This window comes from Hippichthys cyanospilos, chromosome 18 (assembly GCF_059441005.1).
Source record: "Hippichthys cyanospilos isolate Australia breed blue-spotted pipefish chromosome 18, RoL_Hcya_1.0, whole genome shotgun sequence".
In the NCBI taxonomy this organism is placed as follows: domain Eukaryota; kingdom Metazoa; phylum Chordata; class Actinopteri; order Syngnathiformes; family Syngnathidae; genus Hippichthys; species Hippichthys cyanospilos.
Genome location: NC_142386.1, coordinates 9393825 through 9412427, shown reverse-complemented (window position 1 = coordinate 9412427; position 18603 = coordinate 9393825). Strand labels below are relative to the sequence as shown.

The 18603-nt window shown below is 38.1% G+C and overlaps 1 protein-coding gene across 2 annotated transcripts; it reads left to right on the top strand.

Moving 5' to 3' along the window:
• The first annotated feature begins 3446 nt into the window (after window positions 1–3446).
• LOC148408876 (protein phosphatase 1D-like) lies at window positions 3447–10983 on the top strand. 2 transcript variants are annotated; one of them, XM_088441763.1, is made up of 7 exons: window positions 3447–4110; window positions 5995–6223; window positions 6473–6597; window positions 6665–6846; window positions 7741–7968; window positions 8237–8324; window positions 9052–9198. In XM_088441763.1, the coding sequence occupies exons 1-6, from the start codon at window positions 3594–3596 to the stop codon at window positions 8318–8320; spliced, it is 1365 nt and encodes a 454-aa protein (XP_088297889.1). In that variant the 5' UTR covers window positions 3447–3593; the 3' UTR covers window positions 8321–8324; window positions 9052–9198. The 2 variants fall into 2 exon arrangements, with proteins under 2 accessions (XP_088297889.1, XP_088297887.1); XM_088441761.1 differs by lacking the exon at window positions 8237–8324 and having other exon boundaries at window positions 9052–10983.
• The last annotated feature ends 7620 nt before the right edge of the window (window positions 10984–18603 follow it).

Genomic DNA, 18603 nt, shown 5'->3' with positions numbered 1-18603 from the left:
ATATATATACTTTTTTTCAGTATTTGGCTAAAAGGGAGTTTAAAAATGGCGAGTACTAAATGAATCAGGTACTAAAATATTTAGTTTCTTCAGATACTAAAGTACTTAAGTGAATGAATGTTCCCTATGCTGCAGTAGTACTTTTGCATAGAAAGTAATTACTTTCGAATAGATTACTTTAAGTAGTACTTTGGGTAAAAAAGTATTCAATTACTTCAGTATTTTAGTACCTAAGGTAAAATCATTACTTAGGCCTTGAATTATTTTGTAAATTTTTTACAACCTCCTTTGACCAAAAACGTAGATAAAACATGAAAAATAAATAAGGTAAGTAAATAGGATGGAATGTCTGGAGCAAAATAGCAGTACAGTACAGTATGTTTTTGTGACTGAATGGGTTGATGAGGAAACTAAACAACACATTAATCAATAATTAAATTAAGCCTTTGTTGCAACTCTGATTTTATTTGATAGATTGAGAACCCAGAGGTAAATAAATTCCCAAACAAAATAAATTATCAGTATTTCACAAGTCCCCACTCAGTTGCTCTGTTTTTATGAGTAGTCTTCAATTACGAAGATAAAGTCATGAAAATGTTGCAAGACGGAAAAAAACCTATGAGTTACACTAAAGTATGAGTATGAACAGATCTCTTTAAATTCATTCAATTCACTCAACAGTGCGGTTTTGAATTAACCTGAAGTCAATAGCATGGCCATCTATCATTCTTGCTGGAGTGGGCTTGAGCGTGCGGTATTGGACAGATAATCATCTCCTGAGGAAACAGGCTTTTCTTCTGCAACAATCTTGCTTAACTGGTCAGAACTGCATCGCCACTGCGGTTCGGTTACAGGGTGAGGCAGCTCAAAATGAACACGCGTCGAGATTAACACTGTTTGGCTGTTATAGGAATGTGAATGTTATTATCTGAATCGACTGCAATGGACTCTTCTGGTTTTATGCCTCTTAACTGAACAGACTTCATAAGTTCATAATAACAAGACATAGTCTTTGCAGTTCATATACATACTGTACGTAGTATACATAGTATAATACATAGTATAATTTTCTTTTTAAATAAAGAGCAAATTGATTGGAACAATTTATTACAAAATTGTGTTACATGCATAAAAATGCAAATTTAGTCCCAAAGTTTATTAAATTACATAGGGATGTCACAACACATTCACAGTCAACATTTCTTGTGTTTTCCATCTTATTTTGTTTTATCAGTTTGACGCACCTGTCTCTTTGGCAAATACGCAAGACTAATAACAAATCTAATTTGTTTGTTTGCATCACATCTGGTTGCAATGAATCATTTCAAGTTGCCTCCACGATCAGGGGGAAAAAGTTTTCAGCATGTGCGTTTCTCCTCATATGTTAAGTTTGATTTGCTTCCATATTTATATGGTAATATTCAAATCCCTATTTCCACTTCCTCTGCTTTGGTTGTGTTGACTGACACTTCTGCATCTACACAAGAAGCCAAACAAAGCTATTTTTATAGATGGGCCATTATACAAGAGCTGCACGGGGAATCTGTAAGAATGCAATTCAGGTGTCATTGCCCCTTTGTAATGCGTCTCGTCTTCAGGAATTCATTTTCTCAGCAGCTTCACTTGAAAATGGCATTCTGACACCATTTACATGGAAATCACTTTGCCTCTTCATCTGTAATAGCCGCCTATGTGCAGACAGGACCTCAGAGGCCTGGACTATTAATGAGAGGGAAAAGAACCAAAGAGAGCCATGGACTTTTCAAGGCAAAAGTCAAGGTCAGGGCTCGGGTACTTCCAGGATGAAGAAAAGATTAAATGGTTATGTTTATTAAGCATGTGTCTCCTGTCTTTCCTGACTTTCACTTTGGTGCTCTTTCTTAAACACACTTTGAGTGAGCTCAAGCATGCACATACCTGAACATGGAATAAAAGAACAACAACAACAAAAAAAAAATCAAATTAGCATATTGAGAGAGGGTGTGATAGTGTTTATTGACGAATGTGCTGCAAGTAGCTTTGACTATTTGAACATAATTGTTTAAAGTGTGTGCTATTCGTTAAAGCTTTGAAAAAATAAATAAAACCTGTATTTGTCTGGCTTAATACTGCCTCCACATGGCATTACTGCAGCACTACTCAGTCAAATACTGGATCTGACTGAAATCATGCGTAACGCAAAATCGAAGCATTAGTTTAACATCTCTAAATTCTCTTAAAACCCGCACGGATGTCAGTTATCACACTGCAGGATATAAATGAAAGGTGCCGTAGAGTATAACTACTATAACTGTTATAGGTCACTGCTGTCCAGTGAAAGTTTTTGACCAACTCTCCCTCTCAAGAAATGAAAAAAATAAGACATGGAATTGTAAAATGTACCTACTTTTACCAATTCAGGAGTAATTCCAGAAACTAAGTTTAATAACACATTTATTTAGCAAATATATTAAGTTGTATAAATTGTATACAGCTGTCATATTCTAATAATTCATATTTAATTGTGCTCTTATTGTCTGTGTAAAAATAGTTTCTATGCTTTTAAACATGCCAAACCAATGTCAACCAAGCTTAAGTACCGTTGGTAAAAGTACTTTACATAAATAAGAAGTACTTTACAAATCCACAGAGTCACTTCCATAGATATGACTACCACAGTACTACTGTTTTCTTCTGTTTTCCAGATAGCAGATGACTCATGCTAATCTCGAGGCATTGTGAAGCTATCAGCAGCCATCTTGCGTTGCCACACATTGAGCGAGCTCGAACTTGAATATTCAGCGTGGTGAATGGTTGTACCAGTCAATCTGGGGAAAAGCCCTACACGGCATTCATATGTCATCACTATTATAATGAGATTATTAAATTTCTCCGACATACAACTCCGAGCTGCAAAACCTGTACAACGAGCTGTACAAAAAGCAAAGACATCGATAGGTTGACTTGAAGTTTGAGTGATCGGAAAAACTGTTAGAACTCATTAATTGTTTCCTTTAAACTTACTTCAGTAACTCAATTGAATGACAATACGTTTGATTATCATCCCCCAGTCAAAATAAACAAACAAAAAAATAAATAAATACTGCACGGTGGCAGTTACACGTTTGCATAGAAATGAAAATAAAGCAAACCAAGAAAATTAACGACAATTAACGATAATACACCGGTGTGTTATTATTATGATTATTATTGTTATCTTGTTTTTTATTTATTTATTTATTCATTTATTTATTTATTTTGCGAAATAATGAGCGAAGTCCGTCCTCATTTCTCCATATAGTGATGCTGGCATAAAACGGCCACGTAAAGTGTTTTTAACGAAAACTAACCAGACGTTGGTCATTCGGTGGCAACATAAGATGGCTGCCCTCGCGAGAGGCCGCCTGTACGTGCAGTATACATGCAGCACGGCGTCGTGACGTCATGACGCACAGTGTGACGCGTGACGCGAAAAGAGGATAAACAAAAAGGAAGGAACCCTTCGGCCATACAATCGCGGCAAAATCGGTTCAAAAATTTAGCTCGTGAGCTACAGTTAGCCCCTACGTGCGCCCTTTTGTTGTCTCGGTAGGCAGCATTTGGTGTTAGCAATCATGGACGATGCAATAATATTCCGTATGAGTGCGTTTTCCGAGCAAGGAGGGAGGAAATACATGGAGGATGTTGTCGAGATAAGAATCGAGTATGAGCCGACGTCGGCGCCTAGCGAAGACTACCCAAAGTCACACAGGCACGGGGAACGCGACAGTGCGGATAACGACTCGCCGAAATCCACGGAAAGCCCTCCCCAGGCCAAAAGTGTGCCAAGCGAGCCCGGCCCGGTGTCTGCAATGTGGGTTGAGAGCCTGGCCAGCGAGGACACCGGCGACCACAGCGCGCCGCTATCCGACGAAAAAGTCGACGAGCGCCTAGTGGACACTCGGAGATCCGTGGCGTTTTTCGCTGTGTTTGATGGCCACGGGGGCCGGGAAGCAGCCCATTTCGCCAGGGACCATTTGTGGGATTTATTAAAAAGACAAAGGGGCTTTTGGTCCAAGGATCACTCGGAAGTATGCGCTGCTTTGCGGAAAGGATTCATCGCCTGCCACCATGCGATGTGGAAACAACTACGTAAGCCAAGCCTTATATTTTCATAATTGGACGCTCAGGTTTGAAACATCGTTACATACGATCTTACACGGTCTTTTTTTATACCTAAGTAAATGTGTGCAACATATGTCTCTGTCTCTTTTAAAAAAAAGACTAGTATTCAAATGTTTGACTTTAGTTTAAACGTTTAGGACAGAACAAGTCACAGAAAAATAATTCCTTACACTAGTGCTTCCCCTCAATTCTAAATATTCAGGTGTATTTTGCATTTGGTCTATGATCAATAAGCAGCGAAATCCTCCCAATTAAGTCAAGTTCACAGGCGGCCATTTTGCCACTTGATGTCGATTGAAAATGACGTCACATTTGCTCAGTACTCACACCTTGGGCTTGTCACATGACTCAAGTCAGAAACAGGTTAGAACAGGTGGCTGGCCACCCCAAATTTTGAAAGAGCTGTCTTTAGCCCACAAAAGCCTTATAAAAGTCTATAAATTAAAGCAAGCTTTGCCATAAGTGTCTATATACGCTTTAAATTACTAATAGGCAACAATGAGCATTCATGATTGTTTATTTTCCATTAAGCGTATGCTTCCAGGGGAGACTGACCCACCACATGGCTGCTGTACGAAGGTGTTTTAAGTTGAACATACATTACAATACTAATGTATTAGGTTACGTTGCATTGATAAAATGTAGTATTTGTCGTCATTTTTATTTTGAGGAGTCGGAACAAAAAGCAACAATGGAAGGCCATCTTCGGGCCAGAGCAACAAAACAATAATATCCCTATGTGTCGTTCCAAATATAGACTGTCAAAAATCAGAAACCCCGTTACAAAAACAGCCAATTTATTGCTAAGTATGTGACTATGACAGGATTGTTTTCTTAACCGTTTAATGTGACTTCTGTTTTTGGAAAACACTGGACAGCTTCTCAAGTTCAGGCATGTAAGTTGTTTTTGTTATTTGACAACGCATTAGAATGCAAACATGCTAGCTATCCTTCCGCATTGGCAAGATAGCAAATGTTTGGTCCAAGAACTAATGGATCATTTGGTTTTGGAAACGATGAAGAACTTTTTCTGGCATGTTTGTACACCATATTAGCCATTAAGCAGCCATTAAAGACATGTAAATCATCACACTACAAAATATATTTCAATTTCTTTTGATGTGATGCATGATTGACATTTCACTCCTTAAGGTTAGTGAAATTTCAGTTTAATTTTATTCATAAGGATCTGGTCAGATTCCAAAGTGTGATTTATAACTGAGTTAACAAATTTAGTGTTGAACTCCAAAATGCTAAGCACTTTTTCCCCACTCTAAAAGTTAAGAAAGTATTGTTGATGACAATCATGAAATTTGCAGAAAACAATAAATCCTGAAGGTTTAGGAGATAAACGAGAAGCTTGCTCTTAAAACAGTGGCTTATAATCAATGGAGTGCATGGGAGGTTTAGTTAAAGCAAAAAAGAGATGAAACAACATTAGTATTAGCGGTGACCTCTTTCAAGTACGTAAGCTTGAAATGCCATCTGGAAGAAACCAAACAGGCAGTAACCATACTCAGATTAGTATTGCGCATGAAAATAGCATTTAGTCTTCCTAGTGGGCATGTTTTATAAATCTTTCTTTTACCAGTATCCCTCAATAGGTGACTTTTTTTTTTTAATTGTTTACTGTTACAGGTGCTTTTATTCATAATCTACTTCTGCAATATGAATCAGAATGCCGTGCATAGACACGTTAAGGGACATAAAATGCATTGCAACGTAGAATTTTGAATTGTCATTATGTTAATAAGTATTTATTAAAATATATTGAACCGTCAAAAATTTGAGATGTTGAAATCGCATCATCACAGTATTTAATGGCAATGTCTCCTTTTGTTGTTTTTGCAGCGGAGTGGCCTAAAACAATTACAGGCCTGCCCAGTACGTCAGGCACCACAGCGAGTGTGATTGTGATCCGTGGAGTTCACATGTATGTTGCTCATGTGGGAGATTCAGCTGTAGTCGTCGGAGTGAAAGAAAATGAATCGGATATAACACTTCAGGCACTTGAAGTAACACAAGACCATAAACCTGAACTTCCTAAAGAGAAGGAAAGGATCGAGCGACTGGGTGGGAGGTAAGTGTCGGGGCAAAAAATAAATAAGAAAATAAACATATAGAGTAAATTGGAAAGATCCAGTACGTTTTGATTTCGTAATCTGGGAAAATACTGGGTCAAAAATGTGACTGGCTATTTTTTTATTCTTTTTTTTTTCGTTTTGGTTTAGTCACTAGTCTACGGATGGGCGTTCTTTACAGTATATTGATAAGCAACCATTTAGCTTCACACTTTTGCAAAAGTTCATTTTCAATTTCTTTTATGCAGTGTAATGAAGAAATCTGGGGTGAACCGCGTGGTATGGAAGAGACCTCGACTTACTCACAACGGGCCAGTGAGGAGGAGTACGGTCATCGACCAGATCCCTTTCTTGGCAGTGGCGCGATCGCTCGGTAAAACTAACTACTGCTGCAGTTTAATAATCCAGGATGCCAATGACTCGTTATATTCCATTTCAAGGTGACTTATGGAGCTACGATTTCTACAGTGGAGAATTTGTGGTGTCGCCAGAGCCCGATACCACAGTAATGACCCTTGACCCAAAACGACATCGTTACGTTATCCTTGGCAGTGATGGACTATGGAATATGATGCCTCCAAAAAATGCTGTGAATATGTGTTATAGTCATGACAAAATGGTGGTGAGTAATTCATCAACATATGCCATAACTAGGCATGGGCTAATACGGTATCAGGTTTTGACAGTATGATAACCTTGAGCAAAAATATCAGTCATTCAAGCTATTTTCAAGACAAAGACCTCCTCCTTTATCTTCAATACATTCCAAGAAGATTTAAAAAACAAAACAAAACAGCAAATGCCATCTAATTATTTTCAGAAGTGTCTTGTTGAGTCAACTCTGCACAGTGGGTCACAATAGAAAAAAAACAAAACAAAACAAAAAAAATCCTAATTTAACTTTGAATGTATCGCCTGTAACCCTTAAAGTTATACCAAAAGCAAGTTTGTTTGACCAGCATGTGCTTACATTTGTGTTTTGGATCAAAAACAAGTACTTACAAATACTGTTTTTAAAGTCGCAATTTGAGAGCCATCTGTAAGGTATTAAAAGGGCAGGGAGGGCGATTGGTGACGCTTCATCCAATCATCTGCCAGAAGCGGTGACATCAAAATTTTGTGTATTTATTGGTTTGGGTCATACAAATGTGTCATGTCCTCCAACTTGCTGCTTAGGTCCGAAGAGGTTAAGACAACGACCTCCCTGTAATGCTTCATGCATGTTAAGAAAAAAAAAGGGATTTCCATCTATTTATTCCCAAATAGTCGGCTTATTGCGTCAACTCTGCAAGTAGTCAATCGTATTCTGCTCCGTTTAAAGGTCCCCTTTGTTAGATTAAGCTAAAAACAAAAGCAGTGTTACTACCGGTGCGGTTATTGGAACCTTGACTTTTTATCACCACACGAAACCATCAATTTTGTTATTGGACGAAGCCTAACCATAAAGTACATTTTTTGGCTTCTTGATTTGTAGTTGAATTGGACATCGTGTCACAATTCCTCTTTTGCCAATCAGGGGCCAAAAGGGATGTCATGTGCCTGCCGCTTAGGATGCACAGCGCTACTATTTTGGAAAGAGCGCATGCTTCGCGCTGACAACACGACGGTCATCGTACTGGCGCTGCAGGAGCGCGGCGGCCCAACTGTCCCGATGCATCGAGATGAGATCGTGGTGGACATGGCTGAGGGAATTGACCACATTCCCTTCCCGGGAACCGCCTATAACATGTATGAGGTCCCCAAGGTCAGTATCATAACTCAATCCTGACTTCACCTTGGGTTTTGTTTTAAGGATGAACCACTGAGACCATGAACTACAATCACTGTTTTTTTTTTATTTTTTTTTTTATTTTTTTATGCAGAGCCAGTCACCGACTGGATCTGTTTTATCTGTATGGCTATTTGAGATATTTGAGTATGCTCACTTACTAAATCGAGGTTTGTAGACAGAAGTTAAAAGAACGCTTGGGCCAGTGGTTCATCATATCATTCTTTGTTTTCGGGGCCAACAGGCGGAGCGTGAGGATGGCATGTTTAATGAAGAAGATGAGATTTATGGAGAAGAACATGAGGGATGGACATGCCTGGAGTGGTAGTCAGGTGACTCCTCATGAAACTGTCAACCTATCAGTGACTAAGCTAGAATCGGCCATTGCTAATTAGCAATGTCAATAAAAAACAAAAGAATAGTCCTTACTGCTGGGTTACGTTTCAAATTAAAAACACTAAAAGCTCATTCAATCATATCATAATTTCAAAATACCTCTCGTGTTACCCAAACCAATTTTGAACACTTTAATGCTTTTAACTTTGTGGTTTTGGGAATCCCTCTTTCTGCTCCATCAAGACAGTGCTCCATTGCACAACGCATGGCTCATAAAGGTATGACTTTGCTCAGGAAGAACACAACAGGCATAACCCCCAATTATTTTCAAATTAAGTTGAATAGAGACACAAGAGTCTTTCAAAAGAATGGAAGGTCTTTTAACTAACTTCTACCTATAGTCATTCATGTGTTCATTCTTTTCTGCCACTTATCCCATTCAGGATTGTGGTGCATATGGGTGAAACGAGTCTGGGGGGGAAAGTGCTTGAGGTGGGGTATTTTTTTTGCCCCAAATATGTGCTTTTTAGTGTGCATATCAGAAATATGTCAAGCTAATTGGAACATGAGGTATGTTTGGATTGTAAATGAACCATTATATTCTGACTACAACACTATTCTGTTTGAGTGTCTAAACTTTTAAAAGACGTCAGAATACGTCTTTGGGATTGAATGAGTGAATTTTCATGTTAGTTTTTCGTTTTGTTTTGTTATTTATTTCAGCGGCAGCATGAAGCAAAGAATGCCTCCTCTCTACTTAAAGAACGTACTCAGACTCTGGAGCAGGCATTTGGGGTGTACGAAGCGGCTTTCTGCGCCACCGCACACGTCTTGCCTGACTTAGACGCCGCGGGGGCAACGCTGCCCCCCTTAGACGGGCAACTCAACGTGTTCCAAAAGCAAGGTGCAATTCCCGTGGACCACCGAACCTCTGAGTCGGCTTCTCCGTTAAAAAGGTCTCACTGCTCTGCGCGCGTCGCCCCTGAAGATGGTCAACGCGCTCAATCCCCAGACAAAAGTTTGCCTCCGAAGACACCTCGCAGCAAAAGTGAACAGTCGTGTGAAATTCACAAACGAGAAGGCGACAACGCAGCCGTTGCGCAGCAGCACAAGCCTTTCTTGTGTGTGTACTGAGTGGGACAACCACAAGCCTCTTTGACTTTATTTGTATAAAGTCACTTATTTGTAAATATAGGACGAATGTTGAGATTTTTAAATGTGCTTTGGTTTTATATTTTTCTCATTTGGCTAGAGTCCCTGCCTGCCATCTTTTCAATTTTAGTGTTTACGGAAATTGTAGAGTTGTTCGGTGTACGCTGTCTATTTTCATACTTCCACATGAATATAATAACAATAGTATATATCGAAAAGATATTTTAATGCGTAAAAACGCCACTAGTTCTTTTAGAAAGATTGTCCTCTGGAAATGAAATTCTATTTTGAGATTCTTTGGATTTAATACTTTTTTCTCAAATGCAACCGAAATTCAGATCAGTCATCAGCAGAGACAGACATATTAATTTTTTAAAAAATATATACATATATATAATCGTATTTCTCCCTCTCAGTCCTGTAAAGCAATGGACAATGTGACTATATTTCCAGGCCGTGGATATTTGGGTCAAGGTAAAAATTCATTCATCATGTGGACGAACGTACTCGTATGATACTGATAAACATCATTTTAACTTTTTAATTTTTAACCTAAAAAAATACATTCTATTTATGCTTTCCATCACACTAACATACCACAGTTTTTTTTAAAGTTGTCATTTCGATCATGTGTACATTTTTTCTTTAAATATTGTCAATTACAAGAATATAAGCTTGATGGCAGTGACCAGGGGTGGTTATTAGGGTAGCCAGACCTCGCAAAATGTCACCTTTCTCCTCAAGTCGTTAATTTTTGAAAGAAATCCTGCAAAACCTGTCTTTACATACTTTTGCTTTACGCCATTGTCTTGTCAACTTCTCCAGTTGTTTCTGTGCATATAAGCTATTTCAACTATTTACTATGTGCGAATGATTTTCGAAGGCATCTTCTGTACATTTGTAGGAGGTTCGCATATTAATCTGCCCCTGTATGGAACTCAGTTGGCATGAGTACATTGCATCAATTTTAAGTTGTCGCCGTGGCAACTGAGTGACTGTTTGATTTAGTTGCCTTTTTTTTTCCGTTCCTTGAATTATTGCCTTAGCACAAACAAGATGGTGCTTTTCATATGAGGGATCCAGATATTTAAAAAAAATCCCGGGTAGTTTGACCTGTGGTTAAGCCTCATTTTATTTATCATGCACCTTTAATTTTCCACACCAAGGTCAAATGAACTCAGCCTGTGAAGTGGAGTCCCCACTATTTGCTGGCATTTTGTCTATTTTGTATAGTATGTCAATATGCAAAAGCAGTTTGTACAGTACCTTATTATGCAAAATAATCTGGTTTCCAGAAGTCTGGCATGCTCAGATTTAGTCTGTGTTATGAGGTTTCCAGAACCAATGGATGTTAATGGACATGTGCTGTGTTTTAAGGATTGCAACACTTTGGTTTTATATCACCGCCACTTCTCAGGACTAACTGTATGAGGAACATTCTTTGAAAGTGACTGGATATATACACTGTCTGTGTTGTAATAAAGTTTTCATTTTACAGTTGGAGATTTGATGGCGCTCGGTTATCATATCAGACAGCATACTTGCAATGACGTATACTACCAATAGATGGCAGCAACGTTAATGAATTAAAATGTTACTTTAGAATTTGACTGCATCGCTCTTTTAAGAGGTGCTCTGCTTTTTTTTTTGTTTGAACCCTTAAACTGCGCTCTCTTTATCAGCTAATAATAACTAATTGTCATGTTGTTACTTTTATTGTTAGTGTGAGTTATGTCATCTAGCCGTATGTATGCATATTTTGTATTTATATATTATGGTGTACTGCACTCAACCAGACCCGTTATAATGAATCCATGACCTTTAAATCCAACTATTCAGGCATGTCGTAAATGTATATACAGCACTGACTTTTAAGTGTCAGGAATTCACAATTAGTGCCTGTATTCCCAAAAGTAGCATTAATTGAATGAGAACTGACCCTGGAGCTTTACTTCACCCTGCCGACAAAATAATACATCAAAGAGGCTTTTTAGGGGGCTCATACAGATTACAGGTTAGTTTAAATGGAAAAAAAACTAAGTGCAGCGAAGTGCCTGGAAAAAAAAGACATGTCAATCCTTATTTATTTAGAATTATTTTTGACAAACTTAACTGACGCTTAAAAATCATCAAATCAATAACAATGAAAGTAAATTGTTCTGGAACAGTAATACAAGAGCACCAATATCTTAAATATTTTAACTTGGAAAAATAACCCATAAAACAATGTGCTGATAGTTTTCTAATTTACATTAACTATTAATGTGATTAAGGGTAAAAAAAAGTTCACAAAGGTTTGTAACCGGCACACACTTTGACAATGGAAATCCCACTGCCCCACCTAGTGCCGTAGATGTGCAATTACACTTCACTGGGCGAAAGCAAAGACTACTTTCCGGGACACCCTCGTTGGGTCACCCCCGTTAGGGATCAATTTTACAAGATTATTGATCAAAGAAATTCTAATACTGTTACATTGTGGGTTAAAAAAAAATGAGGTAACGCCATCTGCTGGTGTTTTGAAACCCTGCCTTGAAATTGGTTTGAAATGTTTACCATTTACCTCCGTTGCAAACATACGGACAAAGATTACAAAGTGATGATAGTGGTGTCTGTCCCTGAATATTTCAGTGACTGTCAGCCCAACATCTGCTGACCCGCCTCGCACGCAACAAGCCACTCTTGCTGCCTACACTGTCACTTTGCATTAGCCGGCACATCATCACTAGTGTCTCCCACTTGTCTCCTGACTCTTCTGCTCATATTCCCAACAAATATGCATCTACAGCAAACCAAGTGGGAGTTACCTTAACACTTAATGTTTTTTTTTTTCCACAACTTCATTCCGCTTTCCACGACCACTCTCACTCTCAAGTCAACATTTATGTGCAGCTTCCCACTTTACGTCTTCTCCCGCACCCTTTGGTGGAGTCTCTGTTCTCTTCACGTCTGCTGCCCTCCTTCTGACAGTATCAGTGGTGTTCCAACAGGGTTTTAATGGTCTGCCGTCTGACGCTCTTGGGAGGCTGTGGGGTAAGCACTAAAAGGAGGAAGACCTCTCAGGATAATAGGAGATGACGTGACCTTGTTTCCTCTCATGCAGATCAGGGATGTGATCGAAGCGGTCTCTTGATTTTACGCGCCCCGATCAAATGTTATTGGAATTGCGGTGTTGCTTTGCCGCTTTGTGCTTCTCTTTTTCCGACTTCAGTGCTTCATATTTTTTATCTATTTATTTAATTTTTTTTATGTCGACCATCATGTATTGCTAATACCTTACAATTTACGTCATTGGTTTACAGTAGCGCCAAGCTGATGTACTGCAATAGCTCACGCTCAGTGAACCAGTCCAACAGCCTGTTAATATTCAGTCTTATTCAACCGCAAATAAAGGCACTTTTGCTTCAAACTAAACCACGCTTTGTCATCCTACATCAACAAAGTCAGGGTATTAAATAAGTGCATTTTGGCCCCCCAAAAAAAATCTCACGTAAAAACGAAGCAAAATAAAAAAAAAAATGCCGAATTGTTAATTCTGCCTCTTTGTTGTCCCGTGGCTCCAGTTTGGTGGATGTTCGACGGCCGCTACCCCAAGTGCAACTTCAATTCTGCAGAATTTTCTCTTTGTCTACTGATTAAAGTCAGGGTCGGGAATGGCCCTTTAAGAGAATTTTCCAATGTGGCGAATGGGTGTTGTGTTTTGTGGTGTTTTGGTGGCACTCTGATTGATATTTGTTGTAAAAGACACTAATGTTTGTCTCTAAAATAAGACACATGCCTGTTTAGCCTCCTCTGGAGATCACTGAGCATGGGAAAGAAAGGTAGACAAGGTTTTATCTAACACATTTTATACACTTTATTTATATGCATACAATGACCACCAAGGCGGCGAATCCTACTTCATAGAATTCACTTATCGCAGTGATTTGCTAGTCCCAACTAAGCATGAAAAACCCTGAACCAATTTAGTAGTTTTTTCACTCTTTTAAATATTTTTCCCACAATGTTTGGTGATCCTCCTATCTCATTTATCTCTAGCCTCCTGGAATTCGCATATATGAGCATCCTGTGAGTGATGATCTTGAAGATAGCAACAAATAAGAGGAACTTGTTACACAACAATGGCTTCCCATTTCCCATAGTGCTGGGTCACTGGCTTCATGCCTCCCAGCTCATCTGTACTCTTTGTCCATTATCACATGGACATTTACAGTATAATTCATTCATGTGAACTGTGTTAATTTATGGTACTTTTTACAAAAGACTCACTACAATCCCTTTAACCCACAGGCCAGCTTTTCACAGTAGCCTCCTTGACAACATATTTATGTACATAATTCCCACAGTGTGCATTTATACACCCATAAGAACTAAGCACAATGATAAACATTGTGTTAAACTATTTCCACCAACGGCCTTAGTAAAAACGAAGCAATTCAGTATTATCTGATAGGATACAGATTAAAATGGTCACATGCCACATGTCACATTTACGACTCGCTGTCTACTTTGAAGAGGCCCACAGCTTCTCTTAATAAAATATTTGGACACCTAGGGCCCACGGTGATCAGACGTCCCGTTTTAACCGAGACAGTCATGATTTTCAAGCCATGTTTCCCGAATCTGTACAGATTTCGCCAGTTCCGTTTTACTTAGACCCAAACTTCTGTTATTTGTAGATATTTTTTCATACAGCAAGCCCATTATCTGGTCCATGTGTGTGTTAATCAAGCAGTTGTCATGGAGGTTCATGTGAAAAACAAAATAAAAAGGAATTTAAACTGGCTTGTATCACATTCACGTGACACCGTAACTCAAAAAATCATGGAAAATGAGAACTAACAAAAGCCAGCTGAGCTTTCTGGCGGCACCTTCCCAATTTGGGACAGCGATGTATGTTATGCCAACTGAATTTCAGTTTTATGAACAAGGTTTTGCAGCAAAATAAGTGCTTGGATGTATCAACTGGTAACTACATGGAGAAACAAATGAAAGTAACTTAGTACATGCTCACACTGTTCACAGGAGGTGCGTTCAACGACTGTAGGATAACTCAAACATCTAGAGAAATACTAAATACGATTAAATGCATAAAACAGAAATGATTACAGTAATCTGTGAGCAGATTGCAGAGGGTTTGGAAAAATTTTATTATTTATTTGATAAACCAAAATAAAAACAGCCACATTCAACTCAAGTTACATGGGGCACCGGATACAAATTTCACTTCCATTTACACAACACCAGGACCGAGCAAAAAGTTGGCTCATGGAGAGTCCATTGACATGTTTGTGTCTTTTGACCTGTCATCCACTATAGCGTTTAGCATTAGCTAAAATAATCAACCCAATCAGATTGACTAGCGATTACATTTGTCATAAATGGTTCCTGCTGAGAATGAATTGCATATTTCATTTTCAGTGAACTTTTTTAAATGTTGTAAATCTGGTCACCCTATACACATGTGGGAACTTTCGAGCATGATTTAGACTTAGGATAAGTGTAATAAGTTAACCGAATTAGCACGTCGGAGGTGAGAGTTCCTGCTTAAAGTGTCTCGACTGGCTGTTAATCAATCTTTTAAATGGCAACGAGCCCTGCTGCTCAATATACTTTATAAAGGTTACACGGCTGCCGACAGGCTACTGAAAAGAAGGACAAGCTATATTTATTTGAGGGAATGGAGAAATTTCAGGCTGCATTCATAACATGCGTGGATGAAAAATTGCCAAATTGGAAATCTGTTTGTTGAAAAAAAAAAAAGGGCAGCCATGCAATATTTTTGTTTGTTTTTAGAAACCACCAACTTCTGAAAATGACCTGGGTTTCCAGGAAGCATTCAGTTCTTAGGTGTGACTTGCCGTCATGGAAAATTGGGCAGGTTTGTTGATAGCGATAAAGGTGTTTCGAGTATGAGCCTTGTAAAAATTCTCTCTGCGGTAATTGTGTTCTTCTGTGGAATGGGCGTTCTCATTTTGGGACTGGATTTAAAGGGTTCCTCAGGTTAAGATCCTTAACCGCCTTTAAATCGCTTCAAACAGATAGGCCCGCCGTCAAGGAAATGGTTTGCGCTACATGCACAATTGTACGCGTTTTATTGATTAATTGAGTAAAAAGTACCATCATTATCAACAAAAACTCTTATCATTAACAATAGATATAGCAAATGTCTAAGACATATTGTTAACAAGAATGGAGCATAGCACATCAAATATTCATTGATATGCTCAAACCAAGACCTTCCAAAAATCATTGTGACATTTTTGCTAGTTAGTTCTGTTAGTGACGTTCTGAAAGTTACGCTAAGTGCGTAAAATCGTCGTTGAGAATGGCACTTGTTGCCATGCGCAACCATGACAGGAAGTAATGATTAATCCGCAGACATAGCCTTGTTCCAATCTGACCTCCAGTAGTTTCTAATGCGCTTACTCCAACCAAACCTTTGAATCCTGGATTGAAATGTCATAAGGGGCCATTGCTGTGATCCAAGGGTGAGAAGCGTTTTACAGTTCGATTCCCAAAATGACACCTGTGCCTTAGTAAAACCTCTCACTGAACCGATTAGCCCAATGGTTGTACAATACTCTTTGAAAATGGGTTTTGTCTTTGTAAAATATATTTCTATTAATTTGATTGTCTTCAGACTTCATTATGTCACCAAAACTGTGGACATTTTTAATTATAAGAGGCAAGAAGTCACAAGAAGAGCTGAACTTTGACCCAGAAGCAGAAAGGGCACAGAGGTGGAAAAGTAAAAGTGTATACAAAATCAGAGAAATAATTATAACTGGAAAACTAGACCAGGAAATATACCTGGAACAGACTTAGAAATCCAGAGACCTAGAAAAAACTAGGGAGACAGCTTGACATGAAAGCTTGAGATCTTGACATTCTGACAATGTGTCACTGAGAACCTTGAAGCTTAAATACAGTCAGATATCAATCGTATAAGTAGGGTTGCAGCTAGCTAGCATTTTTGCTATTCGGATAGCTTTCAGAAAAATTGAAACAAATGGCAAGTATCCTGATAAACATTCTAATATAATATTTTGCTGGGTAAAAAACACTCATAAATACCAAGGAGCAAATACTACACTTAATTATGAACACCCAACTTTTACTATTTTGTTGATGAACATTTTTTTTTTACTTACATTTAAACTGTGCTTAGCTACTTTTCTCTTTAAAAAAATGTCATAAGTGTTCTAAATGTACCCTACATTTGAGTCAACGTGGTTTGTTCAAAAGTGATCAGTAGGAACAGCAACTGTGTCAGACTGAAAATTAATCCAACCGCTCTCTGCACCCAAACGCTGCTAGCTAGAGGCTAATTTATGCTGGATGACACTGACATTAACAGCGCTGGCAACAAGCTTCGTATAGTACAATGTCAATGTAAATACATCATTAATGGTGCCCTTAAATGTCAATTGAATGTCATTTGTTCAATTCAGGAGACTTGGGAGCAACAGTTTGTGAAAAGCTGATCTCAAATCTGCAAAATAAAATGAGTCAAGAGCTTCATAAACCGCAAAATGCTGCCAAGAACAACTTCAAAATAAAAGCATTCCAAGGGGTTTATGTCCACATAATATTTGGTAAACTAAAGTTTGTTTTAAAGATTGCCCTCTCATTGTGCTTCTGGGGTATTCTACTTTAATGCAGAGCATTAGTATTTTTTTTTTTAAATGTGTAAATAAGTTTAGTATCCAATTAAAGACTACAAAGTCTATACCAGGAGTGTCTAAACTTTATTCTGAGGCCCACAAAATGAAAAATTGAAGGATGAAAGGGCCACTTTGATTTTTTTTTAACCTAATTTAACAAGCATTATTTAATCAGATGATATCATATTGTTTATTATATTATAATGTTTTTAAAGCTCTAAAGCATTTAATAAAACATGTGACGTAGTTCTGGAATTTTCAATATTTTGTAGTCATCAGAAACCTTGGTCTGACTTGGAACGCTAATTGTAGAACCAAAACAGGAGTAATAAGACATTAGTTTACCATTTTTGAATCATTCTTGTGAAATATTCTCAATTTGACACATTTTCACTTTTACCAAAAACAAGTTGAATCTTTTTTTTCTTTTTTGTGAGTATCTGTATTTTCATGTTTCCTATCACTGTTGGTTTTTGAACAAATTATTTATCACACGCTCACAAAAACCATACGATCAGTTTCCGCATAAACCTTGCTGGGAACCCACAACATTTCAGTGTGAATAAAATGTAGATGCTAATGCGGGAATGTGTTTTAAAAGTTTGTACAAGTTACATTCAGGTAAATGATTAAACACACGTCACATAAGCAAGTTTATTTCATGACATAGGAATCCATTTATTAAGTCATGTGCTTAAATAAAACATCTATATTTAGTGGCCAGCACGAGAGTATAGCGGCATTGCACATTCCGTGTGACTTTTTGCCGATGACACTTCCAAAAATCTTGGGGGCGAGTTGGGCTAAGTAGAGATAAGTGAGGGCCCTAAAAGCCTTCTGCTGGCAGACTGAGGGAATTCCCAACACGTCTTGATCCTAGTAATACCGCGGGGATGGCAGGCTTAGAAAGGCAAGTGGAATTAATTCCTAAACTTAATGCAGTAGAATAGCAGCATTCTCAAATGGAGATTTTTTTTTTTTAGATTCCAGCATTTTATATATTATGGACTTAATGTTCTTAGAAATTAAGAACAGAAGGAGCAGTCAATTTAACTGCCGTTTCTATACTTATTTAGATGGCAGTAATAATTGTTTACGTATCAAAATGAGCAGCTATGTAGCAGATGTGACGTTTTTCACATTGCGCTAAAAAAACTACAGAGGAAGCAAGCTGATATTTGAATCGTGCCTGTTGTGTTGAGATTTTGCTCCTCTTTTCTGTAATTATTTACACAGAGCCTGGGGCAGAACTAGATGGTGGCCCCGCCCACACCTAGGAGACAATTTGGTGTTCTGTAGTTGTATTTTTCTGACTTTTTTTACTTGCATGATAGTACAACATGTGATACTTATAAATTCACGTAATAAAATAGATGTGTGTGTTTTTTTTTAATAAAAGCTGATAAAAAATGATTACAAAACATGATGCAGACATGCAAAGCCATTCTTCACTGAG